General features: G+C 46.4%; 2 protein-coding genes and 1 long non-coding RNA gene across 5 annotated transcripts; 2 read left to right on the forward strand and 1 right to left on the reverse strand.

Moving 5' to 3' along the window:
- The first annotated feature begins 406 nt into the window (after positions 1 to 406).
- On the forward strand, positions 407 to 7068 carry LOC101077524 (general transcription factor IIE subunit 2). Of its 3 annotated transcripts, XM_029850371.1 has the most exons (9): positions 407 to 565; positions 1352 to 1482; positions 3946 to 4106; positions 5119 to 5198; positions 5456 to 5563; positions 5735 to 5917; positions 6070 to 6163; positions 6442 to 6554; positions 6640 to 7068. In XM_029850371.1, exons 3-9 carry the CDS (start codon positions 3947 to 3949, stop codon positions 6757 to 6759), a joined length of 858 nt encoding a protein of 285 aa, XP_029706231.1. In that variant the 5' UTR covers positions 407 to 565; positions 1352 to 1482; position 3946; the 3' UTR covers positions 6760 to 7068. The 3 variants fall into 3 exon arrangements, with proteins under 3 accessions (XP_029706231.1, XP_029706230.1, XP_003976598.1); XM_029850370.1 differs by lacking the exon at positions 1352 to 1482 and having other exon boundaries at positions 3906 to 4106; XM_003976549.3 differs by lacking the exon at positions 1352 to 1482.
- Positions 7069 to 7344: 276 nt separating this feature from the next.
- LOC115253200 (dynactin subunit 6-like) lies at positions 7345 to 8763 on the reverse strand. Its single transcript, XM_029850372.1, has 7 exons — positions 8633 to 8763; positions 8391 to 8455; positions 8210 to 8315; positions 8045 to 8130; positions 7927 to 7974; positions 7684 to 7826; positions 7345 to 7591 (listed from the first exon to the last, which is right to left on the reverse strand). The coding sequence occupies exons 1-7, from the start codon at positions 8659 to 8661 to the stop codon at positions 7499 to 7501; spliced, it is 570 nt and encodes a 189-aa protein (XP_029706232.1). The 5' UTR covers positions 8662 to 8763; the 3' UTR covers positions 7345 to 7498.
- Positions 8764 to 11694: 2931 nt separating this feature from the next.
- LOC105418306 (uncharacterized) lies at positions 11695 to 12331 on the forward strand. The gene is made up of 3 exons (XR_965579.1): positions 11695 to 11814; positions 12063 to 12111; positions 12294 to 12331. It is a non-coding gene; the product is annotated as an uncharacterized lncRNA (long non-coding RNA).
- Positions 12332 to 16438: the final 4107 nt, after the last annotated feature.

Here is a 16438-nt window from a genome sequence, read left to right on the forward strand (position 1 = left end):
GCATTTAATCTCTAAAATGTATTCAAGAGTGAAGAAACACACTCCAGCACTGTAAGTAACGTGATTTCTTTGATTGGATGCCACACGCCAATAAACCAAATAAGAGCAGCAGAATATGATCATCACAAATAGCACATTTATTTATGGTACCGAAAGTGTGAACATTGTGGGTTTCGGGAAACGGTGGTAAATTCCCTCTTCCAGTGTCCAAGGTACCAGGAGGAGAGATTCCCCCTAAAAAGGCCACGAGAGAACTAAGGTACCGGTTAATTTAACAGTTATCGAAGAGGATGTTACATTTAGGGCGATTTTTTATTTTTAGAAGTGAAGAACGGGACTTGGTGAAACGAATGTAGCGCTGCACACTCCGGTCCAGAAGGTGGCGGTAATGCACCTGTTAGCTGTTTGCCAAGCGCCATAAAACCACAGAAGAAGACGGTGATGGTTGGCCAGTGACAACAGAACCGTTTGGGTTGATAAAAGCGGTTCGCATTAAAGCAACAAGTTAAAGCGCAGAGCCTGGTGCACAAGACCGGCACAAGACCGGCACGATCGGTGACACAAGGTACAATTTGTATTTACGAGGCATTTCACAAAAAAATGGTTGTTAGTCAACGCTTGTTCCACCCAACTGTTTCATCGTTTACACAATCGCACAGACATTTACTCGCGCATGGAAAAAATCACAAATTTAGCCGATATTTTTCCAGTTGATTTAGGTTTAATATCCACTACTTAATATTGGTCTAACAAATTAGCTACATGGCCTATAAGTTAGCCACGGCTAACGAAACTCTTGATGTATATATGTAATCTAATATGTAATTTATTGTAACAGATATGATTCAGTTTTTAATTGTTTATACTTTTTCCAGTTATCTAAAGCCTTTTGAACCCATTGCAGTATAGGATTTGTGCCAGTGAGTTTTGCGTCTTTAATAAAGAAAATTTTGAAAATATATATCATTGTATAGCATTCCATGCTGTGCGTGTTACGTCATCAAAGCCGGAAGTCCGATTTATGCCGCCATGTTAGACGGAAATGATGGAACATTGTGAAAACTGTTGCTTTGGGTCATCATAAATATGTTTCTTTTTAATTCAACGGAAACCAACTGCCATCCGTTGAGCTAAAATAGGTGGCTTTCTGCGACTATGTAGCAAACGTTGCAGTTTATTAATCCATTACATTAGGAGGGGAAAATGGTGTTGTGAGATCATGAGGTATAGGGTCGAATAGGTAGTGTAGTAGTGCAAGTAGTTAAGTACAGAGGAGCCATCTATTAGGTTAAATGTCATTCTACCCTACCAGTATGCTTAATTATTCTGTTGATATCTCCCTACTCTGCAGAACAGAAAGCCAGGAGTGACAGACTGGCGATAGATAGGCAGACATAGCTGTCCTCTGGAACTGTGCCTTACTTGTGCAGTCAGCTTCAGCAGCAACTCTGGCGCATCCATAAACCCGCCAACATTCATTCAGTAAGCTGTGAATTCTAAGTCCTAATTGCTAATTACATGTGTTGGTGCTTCAGATTTTACTCTTGCCGCCTTTACATGCACACAAGAAAAGCAAATTTCTGCGGTAATTTGATTATATAAAATGCGGCATAGCCCAGACTAATCCAAATATAGCCGGACTGCCAGCCGTGGTTGCGATTCAACTTATGAGAGCAGGTAGATGGCGAGGTGGCGCATGTGAACTGTGCATGAGCTTCATTTCCCTGATGTTGAATCATGGCAAGGGCGCCAAGACCGCCAGGATGCTGATTCACAGGCGAATTATCTGATGTGTTGACTCATCCATCACTGCTGTTGGTGAAGCCCTGGCTGCTACCGCGCTGGCTAATTCTTTATGGGCTGTGGTGACGTACAGGGTGTTTGCCGCCCAACAAAGCCAGACGGTGTAAATCGTCCCCTCGAGGGAGCGACGTGGTTGGTCTCCACCCATAAACTGACCACTGCAAACTGCTTATACACGGTTGGGCTTTGCCTTCATGCAAGCGTCTCGTGCACCAGCACACGAGCAGCATCGCCCACTTCTCCGTGGTGAGGCACCGTTTGCCTAGGATGGTCTGCACTAGTGTTGCACCTGCACCTGTTAAGATGGATCATGCAATCACAGATCACGTGCACGTGCAGAGCAGTTTGCAGCGGTTGAATTGTGGCTGCGGTCCGGCTACATTCAAACGGCCGATTCTGCTCGAGCTACGACGTCCATGTGCATTTTCATTTATTAATTTATGCACGTAAACGCACCTGATGTCTGATCGTGCAGCAACTGCATACTCGCTGTGGACACGCATTCATTTATTTTGTTTCGTCCATATGATAAACAGCTGTATACATTTATCTTGTAAAATAGTTTTCATTGAATCATTTGTAAATACAAAATAAATCCCACCAAACTGGAGAAATGACATTGTGAACTCGTGTGTTTAGTCTACATCCACTGTCGGTTTCTGGAGCCGAACCTGGAAACATGCTAGCTGTCAGAGGGCTACAGAGGGGCTACAGAGGGCTACAGAGGGGCTACAGAGGGCTACAGAGGGGCTACAGAGGGCTACAGGGGGGCTACAGAGGGCACAGAGGGGCTACAGAGGGGCTACAGAGGGCTACAGAGGGGCTACAGAGGGCTACAGAGGGCACAGAGGGCTACAGAGGGGCTACAGAGGGCTACAGAGGGGCTACAGAGGGGCTACAGAGGGCTACAGAGGGGCTACAGAGGGCACAGAGGGCTATAGAGTGGCTACAGAGGGCTACAGAGGGCACAGAGGGGCTACAGAGGGGCTACAGAGGGCACAGAGGGGCTACAGAGGGCTACAGAGGGGCTACAGAGGGCTACAGAGGGGCTACAGAGGGCACAGAGGGCTATAGAGTGGCTACAGAGGGCTACAGAGGGCACAGAGGGGCTACAGAGGGGCTACAGAGGGCACAGAGGGCTACAGAGGGGCTACAGAGGGCTACAGAGGGCACAGAGGGCTATAGAGTGGCTACAGAGGGCTACAGAGGGGCTACAGAGGGCTACAGGGGGGCTACAGAGGGGCTACAGAGGGCACAGAGGGCTACAGAGGGGCTACAGAGGGTCTACAGAGGGGCTACAGAGGGGCTACAGAGGGCTACAGAGGGCTACAGAGGGGCTACAGAGGGCTACAGAGGGGCTACAGAGGGCTACAGAGAGGCTACAGAGGGGCTACAGAGAGGCTACAGAGGGGCTACAGAGGGGCTACAGAGGGGCTACAGAGGGCTACAGAGAGGCTACAGAGGGCTACAGGGGGGCTACAGAGGGGCTACAGAGGGCTACAGAGGGGCTACAGAGGGCTACAGAGGCTACAGAGGGGCTACAGAGAGGCTACAGAGGGCTACAGAGGGGCTACAGAGAGGGCTACAGAGGGGCTACAGAGGGGCTACAGAGGGGCTACAGAGGGGCTACAGAGGGGCTACAGAGGGCTACAGAGGGCTACAGAGGGGCTACAGAGGGCTACAGAGGGGCTACAGAGGGCTACAGAGGGCTACAGAGGGCTACAGAGGGCTACAGAGGGGCTACAGGCCAAGGCAGCGTAGCCACATGTGGAAAACAGCAGTGGGTCCCAGGTCCAGTCGGCTGGGCGGCTGCAGAGACCAGCCTGCAGCTCAACTTCCAGCCCTTTGTGATGAAAGTAATCATTAGTTGCTTCTCTGCTGAAGTGGCTGATCTCACTGGAGAGGACAACGTTGCCATTTCATGGGTAAATTGGGAATTATTTGCAGCAGAAGTGCCGTTATTACTTTTCCTTCTAACATGGCGGTACAAAGATGACGTAGGTGCGTGGCCTCTCCGGCCCTTTTAAACTGCAGCTCCTTGTAAGATCCTATGTATGGTTTACATTAAAACAGGCTTTATTTCTTTTTCCATTTACTTTTAGATCCTTTCTTGTTGTTAATATTTTGGCCCTTTTCATTCAGTATGGATCCATCATTATTGAGGGAGAGGGAGCTCTTCAAAAAAAGGGCTCTTTCTACTCCAGCTGTAGAAAAGAGGCCAACAAGCTCCGATTCTGGATCGCACAAGAAGAAGAAGCCCAAAGTTGACAAGGAGAGCTCCTCAGGGTCCAAAGTGGGTGCTGGTAAGACTTGTCGAACATGTAATATGATATCTATACATTTCAGGCGAGTCTTGTCCCAAACTCCACTGCTAGTTGTTGCAGCTGCCTTTCAACAGGAGAAAATTAAAGCTTTTTTGTGACACAAAAATAAGTCCACAGTTCATTTAACAAGGTTTATTTTAATAAAATTCCAAGCATAGCAAAAGGGGAAAAGAAATAGGAGACGACGTCAATAAAGATGTAGATATTAAGGTGACGAGGTGAAACCGTGGTCAACAAAAAATGGGAGAGCTACTTTCCTTTGCATCCCGTATACGCCCTCCATAACATATATGTTAGTCAGACGAATAACCACAATCCCTCAATGTTGCTGGTTACCATGCCGACCATGATGACAATTACACAACCCATACTAATCACACCAGTACATTTCAACACGAGATCCTCCTGGAGGATCCCCGTGGATCTTCTGTGGCGTGATGGTGTGTGGAACCCTGACCCTGACCCTACTAACCCTAACCCTGACCCTGACCCTACTAACCCTAACCCTGACCCTGACCTTACTAACCCTGACCCTGACCTTACTAACCCTGACCCTGACCCTACTAACCCTGACACTGACCCTGACTCTAACCCTAACCTTAACCCTAACCCTGACCCTGACCCTGACCCTAACCCTAACCCTCTAACCCTAACCTTAACCCTCTAACCTTAACCCTAACCCTCTAACGAGCATTAGCACGCCATTGTTCTTCTAGCATTAATACAAAATGAAAACAATAGTGTTGCGTCATAATCATTCTCTTTGTCTTGGGTTTGGCTCTATGTGATGAACATGAGCAGATTCCTAATGAGACCATCCCAGTAACGAGGGGAGAGTTCCACGTCTTTAAGCTCAGTGTTGCACTTCAGTCATCAAAGTCCAGTTTGGCAGCTTCTGTATGAACAAAGATCAAATCTATGCATCCCACACTTAAATGGTCATTTAAGCACATTCATCTTCCTAATTTCCCATTTTTCTTTTGCATTCCAGATTCTAGCAGCAACTTTAACATCAAGACAAGCTCGGGCTACAGGTTCGGATGTCTCGCCAAAATAGTCAACTACATGAAGGTCTGTCTCTGGGACGTCCCCTAACCCTAACCCCCTTCTTCTGTTAGGGTTATCAAAGTTAAAACAAAAGCTTCACCTGAGTGAGTGCTGAGGTTATTGTTAGGGAATTAACCAGCAGTTTAGTTCGAAATGTGTGACCTGTCTGTCAACTGCTGCTAGTTAAGCCTGAACTAGTCGTGACCGTTGGATGTAAGGCGTGTAATGAGTTCAGGAGTTTGTTGGCACTCAATGCCGGGGTTTCTGTGCTTGATCCTCAGACAAGGCACCAGAACGGTGATACACATTTCCTGACTCTGGATGAGATTCTGGATGAGACCAAACTACTGGACATCACCTTGAAACAGAAACAGTGGCTCATGAATGAGGTAGATTCTGTATTGTTTACACAAACACCTCATTAATGCAAAGCCAAAGCTGCTACCTGCCAAATCCACCCATATATGTACATTGGAGACATAATGAGTGAGGATGCTGCTGTATTTTTGGAAAGTTCTGACATATATGGACATATTTGCTTTGTCTTCTGTCCAATTGAGGCACTGGTCAATAATCCGAAAATTGAAGTGCGGGATGGGACGTATGGCTTCAAGCCCAAGTACAACCTGAAGGACAAGAAGGCGTTGCTGAGACTGCTGGACAAGCACGACCAGTTGGGTTTAGGAGGAGTCCTGCTTGACGACGTGGAGGAAGGGCTCCCTAACTCGGCCAAGGCCATCAAGGTGACTCCGTCCGTCTATTCAAAGCTGCCATTTACTGAGAACTGCTGCACACATCTGCTGTGGAGGCGGCTTTGCTGTCCGAGAGCAGCTGAAGTGAATAAAGTTGCAATGGAACAAGTTTGCTACCGTGATTAAACATTATTTGTTCACAGGCTTTAGGAGATCAAATCATCTTTGTGACAAGACCGGATAAAAAGAAGATCCTGTTCTATAACGATAAACACTGTCAGTTCACAGTCGATGAAGGCGAGTAGAAATCTTAAATAAGTTAAGTTAAAACAAAGCTCGTGAAACAACAAATCTTTATTTATTATGATGTGAATATTAAAGATAATCACAGAAAACATACGTAGTTATTCCTTTTTCTGAATGTATTATTGTTCTAGTATGGTTGCTGTTATTAGAGCGAGTTTATTCCAGTATTTCTCTTTAATGTGTGATTGAGTCATGCCCTGCACCTTTACAAAGCTAACGCTGTATTAGCTTTATTAGCGTGCTCAGTCATTTTCTTGAATAAATCGCAGAGTTCCAGAAACTGTGGCGGAGCGTTCCAGTTGATTCCATAGATGAAGAAAAGATTGAGGAGTACCTGAATAAACAAGGCATTTCCTCAATGCAGGAAACTGGGCCCAAGAAGGTGATCACAGCCCCCACCATGTTTTCTGAGGCTTTCTAAAGGCTTTCAAATATCAAGTTATGGATCTGTGTTCTCTGCTCATCAGTTGCCCATTCAGAAGAGGAAAAAACAGGGCGTTCAGAGGAAGAGACAGTTCAAGACCCACAACAACCACCTGGCAGGTATCCTGGAGGATTATTCCGAGGGAGTTCCTGTGAAAAAATAAACCCACCAGGCTGTTTCCAATGTACACTCTGTAAATACAATGAGGCTTGACTAGTTCCCGTTTGTAGTTTAGTAAGGTCACCGGTTTTGGTTCCAATGTCTATAAAAGACCATCGAAGACATCAAATTAGTCATGTCACCCAGCTCTGAACACTCTTGACATTCTTTTCCATGGCTCAATGCAGTGATGGACAATTTTCTTTTAATAAATGATTGTGTAGTTTTATATTTCACTTGGTCATTGATAAAAATGCCCACCAGAAATGACCATTTACTCAATAAAGGGACGTGTTTCTGTTGACTGATCTTGAACAATGAGTGAGGATAGAAACTGCTGTGAAGCTGAAAGTGGGAAAATGAGTTAGATCTAGTTAGTTGTGTGTAACCACACCTGTGTCAGTGATCCATCCTGTCATGTCCAATTTTATTCCTTTCATTTGGACATTTATGACCAGTTATTGGTTTTTGTCTAAGGCATTTTCCATAATCCTGTTACATGTGCATTGTTTTATATTATAATGAAGCCATTGTTTGAGACATTGTTACATCAGTGTCCGACCATAGAAAAAGACTTGATGCTGAGCGATAAGGATACAAAGACAGTTCAAAATATTTAGTAGAAAGGACACCAAAGTTAGGTTCATACAATATAATTACAATTATGCTCCATTTCCTGTAGGATCCATTTAAATATGGTATTCTTAAACTTTTACAATGTGCCTTTAAAAGAAGGCAAAAGTTTAGCAAGGATGATGTCCTGCTTTTACTGTTTTCTTCAAATGGTGGTAGTTCGGCAAAATCTTCATCAGAAAGTCGAGCTGCAGCGTCTGGGGCTGCAAGAAAGAAAAGCTAGTGAGACAGGAAAAGGCCGCGCTCCTGATGGAAAGCTCTGCATCAAGAAGGGCGAGAAGCCTCGTGTCTGTACCTGTGGTCTCTCCATCTGGACCCGCCTCATACACCCAGAACCATAAATTACAGTGTTTTCAGGAATGACTTCACAGGTGTTGACCTGACAGAAAGCTCCAATGATGCAACCATTGGTGAGGATCACATTCCTTCCAACATCAGCTGGACAATAAAGAGTTGATATTGTTAGAAAAGTCGGCCGATGTTCCACATTTCTCCACAGAAATGCCTGCACAAACGGAGAAGAATGCAAATGCCTCACCTTTAGACTCAATTACATTGTTGTCCCCAATTTTCAGGGCTTGTGACACTGTTGGGTTGCAGTTAAGGCAAATGTGTTTGAAATGTGGGGAATTGCGATGCCGATCAAAAGAGGATACCACAGCCAACTTCAAACACATTGTTCATGCCAACGATCATCGTCTTTGGTTGGACCTCATCATCCGGAGAGATGTTCTCTGGGTATCTTTAAGGAAGACCAATCAATCAATGACCGTGGGACTATGACCGTGGGACTTGACTTGTAAGTACAAATCATAAATGACCTATTAATAATCAAAGCTTGCTCTTCAATTAAATTGCCCTCTCCAATGATGATGGGTCCGGCGTCTGCGATGATCCGAGCTTTGGGGTGTACTACCGTCCTCGGTCCTGAACAACAATGCAGACACAGCATTATAGTTAAGGCATCTGTTAGATTTACTCTTCCCACGAAGAACATCTTACCTATGGTCACATCTCCTCTGATTTCGCTTTCGACGCAAACTACGGCTCCAGTAGCGATTTTGACACTGAAGATAAAGTGGACAAAAAAGTTAGCAATCTAAGCGAAATAATCAATCAAGGGGTTTTCAAATACGGTACAAATACGCTGCTACTGGCTTCACGATCATTTTACATTTAGACGTGTACTTTTTTATTTGTCTGATATTGACTCGAGTCTCGGTTGTCAAGGTGATCACTCTCACCTTTTGTTAGCATTCTGTTTGTCTGCCATTGCGATAAACAATCCCGGAAGAGGTGAGACAACGAGATTCTCGTTATGGGCCAATTCGCGCGAGAGACGGTGATGTAGTTCCGGTGAAAGCTCAGGATGATTAGCAACATCCGGTCACTGAAGAATTCTGGTACTGGTGATCAGAGGACAAAACGAACAGGGCTGAGCAGATAGCAGAAGGTCGTGTTGGTGTCCTCCTTTGACTGTGCCAGAGAACCTTGCTGGGAGACCACATAGTACAAAATGCTGCTGTTCAAGAAATAGGATGTCGAACTTGAGGGGGATGAAAGGTTTATGGGAGGAGATGCAGAAGGTTCAGGGGAAATAAGTCAGGAAAGGTGGAGAAGAAAGTTCAATTTTCAGAAAATTAAAAATACTCTGAAAAACTTGAGTATTGTAGACACAGAGTGTGCACAAAAAGTGCTAGCAAACGAAGCTAGTGCTGTCTCAAAGCACATTCATAGACAGTTAAGTGGAAGGCAGACGTGTGGAAGAAAATGGTGTACAAGGCGGAGGGATGACCACAGCCTGGAGAAGAGTGTTAGGGGTTCCCGGGTGCCCCCCCTGTGTCTTCTCTTGTCTGTTTCCTTCCAGGCTGGGCAGGGCTGCCTCCAGGTTCTCTCCTGCTGGTCCACTTTCAATCATCGCCAATTTGTTGTTAACCCCCCCGGGACAGCTTTCTATGCAGTTACGTGACGAAACTCAGTCAGTGACTATACGACAGCAATTCCCTGACAGTTGGTTTGGTCACCTAAATGGCTCAAACAGTTGCATGTGCAGCAGCTACGCCAGCAGATCCTGTGGTCTGGCACTGACCAGAACCACTGGCACCAAAGAGCCCGATCATGACCCGGTGGACCAGTGGTCAGGAGACTGGTCCCTACTGACCCCTAACCCTACTGACCCCTAACCCTACTGACCTCTAACCCTACTGACCCCTAACCCTACTGACCACTAACCCTACTGACCCTTAACCTTACTGACCCCTAACCCTACTGACCACTAACCCTACTGACCCCTAACCCTACTGACCACTAACCCTACTGACCCCTAACCCTACTGACCCCTAACCCTACTGACCCCTAACCCTACTGACCACTAACCTAACCCTACTGACCACTAACCCTACTGACCCTAACCCTACTGACCACTAACCCTACTGACCACTAACCACTAACCCTACTGACCCCTAACCCTACTGACCACTAACCCTACTGACCCCTAACCCTACTGACCCCTAACCCTACTGACCACCTGTGACGACCCTGGCTGTGTTTCCTCTGCCTGCCTCTCTGTTGTCTCCTCCCTTCTGCAGGCAGTGGGGGGGCCAACTGCTGCTAAGTGGTGATCCAGCTCACCTGGACTGATCAGCTGTGAGGGCTATAAATGCTCCACAGTCTGGGCAGTCACTCTCTTGCTTGGCTCCCACCAGGACTGCTTGGGTGTTCTGCTTTGGTTTGTTGTTTTGCCTGATCAATCAATAAATTCCCTTTGTTCTAAAATCCATCCTGTGTGTTCTCCCTACTTTGTCTGATCCATGAGCTGGTTCATGACACCACCCTACAAATGGCCTTGATGATCGGCTGTATTGTGTCCTGTCAACACAATCCTGTGGGAGTGTTGGTCAAAGATGTGTGTAGCTGGATACAACGAGAGGCAGGAGGGGTGAGAGAAGAACAAAAACTACAGCAAAAAGAGGATAGGACAGGAAGAGAAGCTGTGGGACAGACACCCATCAGGTGATCATCACAGCCTGGTAGCTAAATACTCCTTCACCTTTTCTACTTGGGAGATTCTGGGTACCACAAGTAAAGCAGCATTCTGAGAGGGGAGCGTTCTTTTGGGATGGCACGGTGCTGTCAGAATAGAGTCCGGCTATACAGCACATGAAAACAAGCATTCATTTAAACTTGGGAATGCTCATGTGCATCAAAGTACAAATTAGCATTTCCAAAACTTGTAATTAATGATTCAGCAGGCCAGTCAAAGTCAGCAGCATAAATCATTCAAGATGCGCCAACCTAATTTAGGTCCTAATCCATAATAAATGAATTGCCTTGTTTTGAAATACCAGAGTGAAGCGTATAGAGAAGCTTGTGAAGAAACAAATGACTCAATACTTTTCACCACTTCCAGTCCTGTAGAGTGGAGATGACCCACCACTGTGTTCTCTGTGGGCTTCTCAGGTTTACCAACATAGACTATATATTCACATATATTCACACACCATGGGTGTATTATCAGGGAGGGAAAAAGTCAAAAACCACTGCCATAATCTCAGGACAGCTCCAGGAGGCTGTTCCGTGGGTCATGGCATGGTGCCACATACTCACATGCAGGTCTAACGGAGTCCAGAGGCTGAGAATGCAAAGATTGAAATCTACGCCTTCAGGTCAAATTCTGGGGCAAGAAAGGCAACATTTCCATTCACGGTGAGACGACTCATCTCGTTTTTCATTGCTGTCCAACTATTTGGTCAACTGTCAGATTTATTCTTCTTTTTAATTTATTAATTTGCCTTTTTCTTCATCAATGGATGGGAGCATAACTTTCTTTTTATAAATATGTTGCTGTCTAACGTCTTAATTTTTTGACTTAGTGGTGAGTTGCTGGAGGAAAACCTGCGTCACCACCTCTCCCGACCACGCCTCCCCGACCACGCCTCTCCCGACCACGCCTCTCCGCTCTCCCGACCACGCCTCTCCCGACCATGCCTCTCCGCTCTCCCGACCACGCCTCTCTCGGTCACGCCTCTCCCGACCACGCCTCCCCCGACCACGCCTCCCCCGACCACGCCTCTCCCTGCCACGCCTCTCTCGGTCACGCCTCTCCCGACCACGCCTCCCCCGACCACGCCTCTCCGCTCTCTCGGTCACGCCTCTCCCGACCACGCCTCCCCCGACCACGCCTCTCCCTGCCACGCCTCTCTCGGTCACGCCTCTCCCGACCACGCCTCCCCGACCACGCCTCTCCTCCACCCACGGATCAGCCGTGAACTTTCTCACCTGGTGCTCAGCCTGGATAGAAGCCAGTTGGTTCTGGAGTGGCCAGATTGTTCATTGCTTCATACCTGGATTTCCAGCACTTGATTTGTACGGATTAGTTGGTTTGGATCCTGCCCGCGTTGGACGTTTCTTCTTCGTCTCAGGCCTGGTAAACTCGTCAACCTTCTGTCCCTGAATGAGAGTTTTGTCCAAGTGTTTGTTCAGACCTGCATCCTCCTGTTAGCTGTTAGCTGTTAGCTGCTGCTGCCTTCTGTGATTAACTATTGAGCCGTTGTCTGCAAGTCAACCAATCCTACCACAACTGGGACAACCAGTCCATTTCACATCCACGACACAGAAAGAAACAGACATTTTAGAAACAAATAATAATATTTTTTTTCTTTTTCCTTTTTAAAGGGGCGAATATGGAAAACCAGTTGCAGGATTAAGAGCGACTGAGATGAAGGTGAGTTTTACTAGTTTATTCCTTAAAGGCCAACATGAGAATATGGATTTTGCCAAAGTGGGCCGAACCCCCAGGGTGCTAATCATGATCCCCCCCCCCCCCCGGCATTGACTACGAATCTGGATGGATGTGGTGATTGTTTTTTCCCACCCTGGACGCTCTGCATCTCTGGATGTGAGTAGAGAAGTTGGCTTTTGTGGCTTCATCATGATGATTGGAGGATCGGTTGAAAGGCTTAATATCTTTTTTGTTGACACTGATTTTGAGCCACATAGAGACAGTGAAGTTGTCTGAGTCCATTTCCATCTTATAAGACTAACTGAGGCTCATTTATTTATATTTGCTATGATTCTGGTTTCTCACCAAAAACACAAATGCTTAGGCACCCTTGTTCTGCTGGCCAATGAGAGAAATTTGGCCAAACGACAAACTGTCATTGTCCAGTGTGGGCTCCCAACAACTTTGTAGGAGCACACACTCACACCCAGGATGGCACGTTAACCTTGATAAATGGGCGCACTTCTTTACTTCCAACCTCAATGCTAAGGGAACAAACAGACACTGGTCGGGACAGACAGTTGGGCCTGGCTGACCCTCCATAGCTGCCTTTACCTCTTCAATCTCCCAGGTCAAAGTTGCAATGACAAAGGCGGGGGGGGGGGGGGGGGGGGGACTGATCTCCCTCTTCTAGAACTGTCGAGACAATGTGACATCGATTGTGTCTCTCTGGGTCTTAAATATTACAGAAATGGGAATAACATGAGTGAGGAATTGTGATGGAGGATCAATTTTTAACTACACAAAATCTCTTTATATTCACAACTGTATTTTTGATGTTCAGCATGAATTTGGGGGCTCCACCCTGTTCTTCTTCTTCTGGGGCGTCCTTTATAAAATGAGAGCGATCCCTTCGCCTCTTCCCTATTCAAGTCTCTTGTGCCTGTCCACAGGCGTGGCACATCACCGGTGAAAGGTTGGTCCCTCACTTTCTGTCACACCAATTTTCATTTCTTATCACTGCTTCTGTGTTCATTTACTTGTGTATTGGTGTTGATTATGTTTTGTTACTCATGTCAGAGATGCAATCATTGTCACATGACCGTGTTTAATATGTTTGAGACAACAGTAGCCACTAGCCTAACAGCTGCGTGGAGCAGCCACCCGTCCCTCTCTTTGGCATCTTAAAGCATAACTTCAGTGAAATTTATTGCTCCAATCCCCCAATTTGAGAAGTACCATTCCCTATGCCAATGCCAATACTGTGGGTTACTGTCATCGTCTGATTGGTGCCGCCAGTGTGTGTGTCCACAGGTGTGGCAGATGAGCGGCGGACCGCAGTCCTGAGCTGGTTATGACGGTCAGTGGTCGTTGCTCTTTCATTCTAGTTAAAGTCAGCTTAGCAGAGGGCTGCAGCAGAGGTCCAGAGGGCGCTGGGTCGTTCAAGACCTCTAACAGTCAAGGTAAAAGCATGCTGCTTTTTTGAGTATAGAAAGTCCCAGTGTCCCCACACCCTCCTGAGCCCTGTGCCTAATTAGATCTGCAGTCTGCATCATCTTTAAAATGATACAATGACCAATCAAGTGCCTGCTTCAGCTCCTGCCACCACTGCTTCTGATCCAGCTGCTGCTGGCTCGATGAAAAGCTTGTAGCCATGTCTGGTAGTGTAGTCGGAGGCAAGTGAACCCTCAGCCAGGGCAACGGGGGACTGGTCACTCCTGGACCCAGCAAAGTTCTGCTCCCTCTAGATGCAGAGTTTGATGCAGTGAAATTTTAAGCCATGCACATTAAAGACTTCACAGATTGTATTTCAGTCCTGGCCATGCAAGTTTTTAGTTTTCTTTCATAAGCTTCTCATTCGCCACCCTAACCTTCTCCTTCACCCTCCAGTGCTGCTTTAAACCAGGTCAGCCATGAGGAGAGGGTCAGCACGGGCTATGTTGATCAAACCCCTAAGGCAGGAGGATTATTTGCAGTGCGTGAACCATTGTTGTGGTCTTCCTGGTGAAAAATGGTGATTGTTGTAGGTTTAAATTGAGTGGAAGGAGTTGGTGATTTGTTTCATGCTCAGGTATCTATTGTGATACTGAAGCATATCATCGAGTCCAAATGTAAACCTGCTGCTGTTCTCATGCCTCAACCTGTGGCCTTGGTTGGTTGTGGTGCCTTACAACACCGCCCACTATTTATGATTAGAACATCTTTGGTGCCACGTTTACTGTGCTGTGCTTCTCTTTTCTGGATGGAGAGAGCAGCTCATCATTGGAAGCAACACGAGGCCCCTGAAACAGGGAATTAAATCTGAGACGTACTGGGAGCTCATGTTTTCACACTTCTGCTCTTTGTTTCAAACACTTGGGAATATTTTAAAGCTATACAGTACATACTGCATATATACAGTAGATACTGTATATATGCAGTATATTGCTAAAACTCTAAGAAAACGGAACCAAGCTAATTAGGAATCTGAATAATATTAATAATGGAAAGAAAAATAACCCACATGGTCACACGTTGAGTGCCTTTGCCGGTCCCTACGTGCCGATGCTGGACACCCATTTGGTGGTGGTAATGTGCCTCTTGTGCCCTCTAATGCATCATAGTGCAGAAGAAGGGAATTGGAAGGAAAACACCCGTCCCCACCTGGGACAATCAGACTACCTTTCTTTGTTCCTCACCCCTCTTCAGCCGTGTCAGGCCGTCGGTGAAGACCACCAAGGTGTGGCCGGCAGGATCCACACCTCTGTCCTCCAGGAGAGGTTTCAACACACAGACTGGAGAATGTTTGCACCCTCGGCCAGCTGTGGCTCACACGCCGATATTGACAATCTCGCCTCCTCTGTCCTGGACCACATCACCACCACCAGCATTACAACCATGTGTTGACATGTGACATCCCTCCCACGTGTAGCTTGGCTGGCTCACTGTAGTTTCGGCACTCGCACACATAGATGAGCTCTGAAGTCTCCAATGTTACTAGAACCCTGCTCACTCTCAGCTTATCCATGGGTTCCATCTGCCTTAATTCGGTTCAACTCTTCACAAATGGCCCCTGGCTGACCCAACCATCCTTTGCTACCAAAATATGTGAGTCAAAATGATGGATCAGTCTGGTGCTACAAGATTTGCCTTCTTGAGTGCTTTATCCCTTTTGGGGTCACGATGAGGGCATACATATGGGCGAAGCCCTTCGTGGGTTTGGTAGCTGTGCCCTGAAGGCGTTCTGGCACCTTCCCCTGCTTCTCCTACCATAGCGCCTTTCACGGTTATGTTGTGTAAGGTCCTGCTGCACACCTACGGTCTGCAGAGCGCTGTTGCCACTCACTGGTGAATCGGTGAGCCAGCACATTTCTGACACTGGTGGAATCCCTTAAAGTTTAACACACAAGAAAAAATAAACACAGAACGCTCAGCATTCCTAACCTGATTCAACACTCTTGACCGAATATTCCACTTACATTTGGCTTGTATGTATGAGTGTTTCAGACAGCATTTCAGTGGTGCATGGAAGTTCTGAAGTCTTATTAATGTCCCTGATGGTCCGTCCTGTTTTAACCTGAGCTTCATTAAGCTGTTCAATGCTCTAAGCAATGATGTCATCACAGGCCAGGAATCAGATGCCCACATCTTTCACTATAATAGTAAATGGGAGGACTCTGCATGCACGGTTCCCACTGTGAATCATGGAAGATGAGGTGTGATGGTGTGAAGGTTCTCTGCTGGTGACATTGTTGGGGAGTGTTCAAAATTAAACGCACACCTAACCAGTGTGGCTAGCACAGCATCCTGCAGGTAAATGCTAATCCCTCTGGTTTGTGTTGGGTTGGACCCTCACAGACAGCCCATTGTTGTCCAAGAAAGCAAGCATACTCTCTTACATTTTCAGTTACTAGAACTTATAAAGAGAATTTGGAAACGTGTTGATGTGCACTACTTTGAATGCAAACAATAAATTAGGAACTAAAATACTCTTAATCTTCATTTACTACATGAACTTCTATCAGAATTGAAATTGTCCCATGTGCCCAAAGTAAGCATGCTCCACAAAGCACTTCTTTAGGCAGTGTGGTGGAACAGCAGCATTTACGACCAGAACTAGAGTTCAGCCTCATTGCTCTGTTTTCTTTTGTCCTCACTGTAAAAACGGTACTTTGTACAGCCAGTCAACGTTGACTTCTGTCAATGGTGCTTCCTAGTGTAGGGTTAGGGTTAGGGGGTTAGGCCCATCGTTACAGGGTTAGGGGGTTAGGGTTAGGTGGTTAGGCCCATCGTTACAGGGTTAGGGGGTTAGGGTTAGGTGGTTAGGCCCATCGTTACAGGGTTAGGGTTA

The sequence above is a fragment of the Takifugu rubripes genome, chromosome 17, assembly GCF_901000725.2.
Source record: "Takifugu rubripes chromosome 17, fTakRub1.2, whole genome shotgun sequence".
In the NCBI taxonomy this organism is placed as follows: domain Eukaryota; kingdom Metazoa; phylum Chordata; class Actinopteri; order Tetraodontiformes; family Tetraodontidae; genus Takifugu; species Takifugu rubripes.